Source organism: Bidens hawaiensis, unplaced genomic scaffold (assembly GCF_021521415.1).
Source record: "Bidens hawaiensis isolate Kalapana, Puna unplaced genomic scaffold, B.hawaiensis_p1.1 tig00057744_1, whole genome shotgun sequence".
Lineage (NCBI taxonomy): Eukaryota > Viridiplantae > Streptophyta > Magnoliopsida > Asterales > Asteraceae > Bidens > Bidens hawaiensis.
In genome coordinates, this window is record NW_027500403.1 from 18,428 (window position 1) to 23,315 (window position 4,888).

Sequence of the window (4,888 nt, forward strand, 5' to 3'; positions counted from 1 at the left end):
CACCTAGACGGTAATGAAATACGAGATAATGTAATTTGAAGTATATTAATGTATTCAGTTTTCTTTATAAACAACGTGGTTGATATCAGAGGTGTCTGTTGCATCCCGTTTACGTTTCCGCTGCGGTTACGGGGTGTTACAAAAAATATTCATCATAAGTTAAATACATAAAACATTGGGGTCATGAAAGAATTAAGATTAGTGAAAACATATAATAACCATAAGAAACTATCAAAGAATTAGGAAAAGTAACATAATGACGCAAAGATGTTAGCATTATTAATCTTAGGGAAGTTTAACCACCACAATGAGGTGTTTATGTTCGAGATGTCCGCATTGAGGTATTGATAAATCACAAACATAATATCAAATCATAGAACAGTACATGAGGCTCCTATTAGATAGCTATGTCCTTAGCTAAACACATAGCCCCGGCTTGAAAGTAAACCGGTCATAGGCAACCAAAAGTGTGATTATGGTTTCTATTAGATAACCATGAACATAACCATGCACATGGTCCTGATTTCCACTAATGCTTATGTTTGGGGTTAACCGATCATAGACCGTTAGATTGAATAAATTCAAGAGTTAACTAAATCTTATTCTATAGATAACGTATGGAATGCGTGCCTTGCTTAGTGCGAATATTAAATCAGATCAATCAAATGCAAACATAAATTCATCAATATCATTGAAAATTTTAGAGTACATGAAGACAATATTCAAATGGAAAGAACAAAGACAAAAATAATACTTGCGAAAAGAAAGAAAAAGAAAATTGTTTGCAGCGCTCGTCCCTTCGAGGATAGGTGGGTCTTTGGGTATAAGGGCTAGTGTGGGGCGGTGCCATGATTTCTTAGCTGAAATTCATTGGCATTGATGTACACGCGCCCTTGCGTACCCTGGCTGGCATGACCTACTTGAGTTGGATCAGCTTGGTTTAATTGGGTATGAATAGCTTGAATGGGATGGGCTTGCAGTGGTTGGGTTTGATCGGCTTGAGCTTGATTGAATTGGGTTTGTGGTTGAAAGGCTTGGGCTTGATATATTTGGAGTTGGTTGGTAGATGGTTTGGACTACCACAATGATAGCAGGCTCGCATGATTGGCAGAGTGGGGGCATGTTGTAAGGCCCCGAACCCCGGGAACCCTACAGTTGGTATTCATACAAAATACTTGTAAAAATGTTTAAACTTGAAAATAATTCATTTCATTAAAATAACCAATTCAGAGTATAATTCAGCGGAAAACATAAATAATAGAATAAGTTCTCAAAAACCCGGGAATTATGCCCAAAACCAATTTAAATATAATTTATAAACTTTTTAAAATAAAATGTTCAATGATGAAATCTTCTATCCACGTATGTCATTCACCGTCCAAGTAGCTTCGTGCATGTCCAAGCAATAAGGCATCCTCCTCCTAACCTGAAACTCACACTAACATGCACACAAAGTCAGCTTGAGCTGAGTGAGTTCGAGTTTTAATAAATAACATAAATAATAATACTTATAATAGTCATTCCAAGAGTTTAAAAGTAAAAGGAGTACATCAGTTAAGACATCATCATTGGTAAACAATAATTATTATATATATATATATATACATACATACATACATTTATATAAACATCCTTATAAGTACATTCCTATATATACATAATTATATATATAACATCCAAGTAATAACATTAGGGTCGAGCAAACGTACAACCCAAACACGAAACATCTCATCAACGTATGCAAACACAAAGTAGGCATACGTAACATCCGTAGTCGATACGACTACAACATCACCAAATATTGGCCATACAATAATATATATATATACATACTATAACATCCCAAGGCCTACCATATACTAGCAAGCCTAGATAAAATAGTTTAAACGTTTCATCAAGCAAATCGCTTAGGTGTGCATGCTAGCCCAAAAACATAAAAAGAGTTAAAAGGGGGCATCATGAACTCACCTGACACGAGACACGGATTCACCCCGAGCTAGAGAATCCGTAAGTAATCCCAAGACTCAAACACCTGCCGGTTTACATTCAATCAATACTAATGACATCAAGATGACTCGTTTATCCTACGAGACGTTCTAACGGGGCTCGGGTCACCTAAAGCCTCGACCTCATCAAACTAAATCACAACAGCCCCCGAGGCCTCACATTCACCAAAATGACCCTTAGATACTCCCGGGAATAAAGAATACCCAAATTACCCCCGGAAGCACTAGGTGATACCACTACGCGCGTTTAAGAGTCGTTTAGGCCATTAACATCCAACTCAGCCCCGTGTGGACCCAACATGATAAAATCACAGCCAACAAGTCCACACGACGTTACGCGAGTCAAATGGGTCGGTAACTCACAAGTACAACGCACCAACTATTCAACAAACGCAATTGCGCGTTGTACAGAACCGTTGGAGTAACCGACAACCAATTTAGCCCCATAACTTATAAAAATGATTTTTCAACAGCCCGTACATCAAACCAAGTTCCCCCCAGCTGAATTGGTCATTAATCACTTCGACCCTCGCGTTAAACGCATAAAACTACAATTCTAGTCAACCGAACACTAATAATCAAACTACAACTAGTTGACCAATCTAACGAACAACAATGAACATGATTTTTAAAGTATGATATATGGGAAATACCTAGGAAGATTGCGGTGCAAAAACTCACTTCAAACAGTCCCGAAAATAACACAATAGAACATCCACCAGTTAAGCCTAAAACGAACTTATCGATCAATAACAAGTAAAACGTGCAGATTTTAGCATGCGAAGATGCATTTAATTACATAGGATAACCTTTGAAATAAATTATTAAATTTTTACCAAACTTTAATAAATGTCTTAGGTTTATAAAAATATTTTTATTATATTTTTCTAATGGACACAAAAATCATAAAAGTTCATCCAACACAGAAAGGTATATGCAGCTATTTTAGTGCGCAACAAAATGGTTTTATTTTTATAAAAATCATTACCCAGCCAAATTAAATGATTCCAATTGGGTTTGGTTCCTAAATCAAAATACTAACTTTCAGAAGTGGAACCAACCAATTTAGACTTGTCTAAAAAGGGTTATGACGTCGGGAAGACGCACCAGAATCCGTCATCTTGCATCAGCTTTGACACTCGATCTTATAAAATCATAAAAAACATTCAAATCTCGTCCAAAAATTACATATTATACCTTTCTGGAAACTAGACTCAAAGTAGAACATCATAGAAACAAGAATCGATCAAAAACAATATATTTTCATCGAGTTACACACCAAACAATAATCGAGTACGAATCTGTCAGAAATCGTTATAACCAAAACTCAACCCTAACGAACAATAAGCGCGTTAATATGATCAACTAAGGTGTAAAAGACTTGTGGAATCGTAGTACTAACCTTTAATTGATGTTTGACGCTCACGACTTGGCCGGAAAAAAGGAAAATTGCAGGGGGGGGGCTGGAGCTGCCGATCGGGATTAGCAAGAGGGGGGAGATAGGGGTTTTAAGTATTATGCTATAACATAAAAATATTTCATGCTAGCCCCTATAATTTGAATAATAAGGCAACTTGGAAGAAAGTTAAATGATTAAACTTACCGGGATGGCGTAAAGGCTTCCTAGAAACGTCGGTTAAATCCCGAAAATTATACATACTTTACAAGCTTTAAATCTTTGAGCCCGGAAATCAACGGGTGTTACACATGTTATGGGACATATGGTTGTTGGAGTGGTTGAATAACAGGTTGTGGGACGAAAGGGTGGTGTTGGATATGTATTGGTGCTCGACATGCGTTGATGTGGTGACCAAAACGATCACAGTTGGAACATCTTCGGCATTGAATGGTAGTGGGGTGGTGGAAATTACACGTATTACACAAAGGGTGTGTTCCCGTGTAAGGTTTTTTTTTTGCTAGGTTGGGGTTGGGTATTTTGTGTTTGCGTTAAGGCATAGTGTTTGCGTTTATTGATGTGGTTAGTGTAGGCGTGTTTGGATAACTCGGGCTTGGTTTCTCTTGGTTCGGGAGGTGATTTTTCGGGGTTTTTCTTAGAACCCTTCATTGTTAAGGTCCCGGCTTTGACATTATTATCTGTGAGGGTTGCGGCAAGGTTAATGGCGTCATCGAGTTCTTTAGGAGAACTACTGAGGACACTGTCTTGGATTTCTCTCGGTAGTCCTCTAATGTACTTGTCGATGGCATAAGAAGCAAGGGTAACAAGATGTGGCACCAACCAGCTAAGTTCATTGAAACGGGAGGTGTAAGCGGTGTGCTCACCACCTTCCTGCTTGAGGTTCCAAAATTTTGCCTCCAAGTTCATGAGTTCGTTTGGAGAACAAAACTGTCGGGTCATCAGGTCTTTCAGTTCGTTCCACGGCAAGGTCATGGCAGCTTCAGCACCGCGGACCGACTTTTCCTTGACCCACCATGTAAGAGCACCTTTCTCGAAAACACTTGAAGCGAATCGGGTTCGCTTATCATCAGGACACTCAATGTGGAGAAACACGCTCGCCATCTTTTCGTACCACTGAAGTAGAGCAGTGGCACATTGAGTTCCGTCAAAGGCGGTAGGTTTAGCATCGTTGAAATTCTTAAAGGCCACAACAGGAGTTGGAGGCATGGGAGGAGCATGGTTAATGCTAGACATGATGTTCTGGTGCATCTGGTCATTATATCGGGTAGGACCGCTGTCAGCTGTTTGGTGATCCGAGTAATGATCTTGCTGCCGGAGGTTCTGGACGAAGGACGCTGAAGGTGACGGGAAGCCATGCTGCGAACAAGGGTAACGAAAATCGTGAGACTCGTAATAGTGCGTGATATACAAAGAAATCCTTGATAAAGTTTGTAAAAATATGAAAACCATACTAATAATAAGTGTT

The 4,888-nt window shown here is 38.9% G+C and overlaps 1 protein-coding gene across 1 annotated transcript; it reads right to left on the bottom strand.

Annotated features, from left to right (window-relative positions):
- Positions 1 to 3,882: 3,882 nt before the first annotated feature.
- On the bottom strand, positions 3,883 to 4,656 carry LOC143601992 (uncharacterized). Its single transcript, XM_077079250.1, has one exon. It carries the CDS (start codon positions 4,654 to 4,656, stop codon positions 3,883 to 3,885), a length of 774 nt encoding a protein of 257 aa, XP_076935365.1.
- Positions 4,657 to 4,888: the final 232 nt, after the last annotated feature.

Excerpts from the sequence above, each read along its gene's own strand:
- LOC143601992 (XM_077079250.1), bottom strand. The coding sequence starts at position 4,656 with ATGTCTAGCATTAACCATGCTCCTCCCATGCCTCCAACTCCTGTTGTG.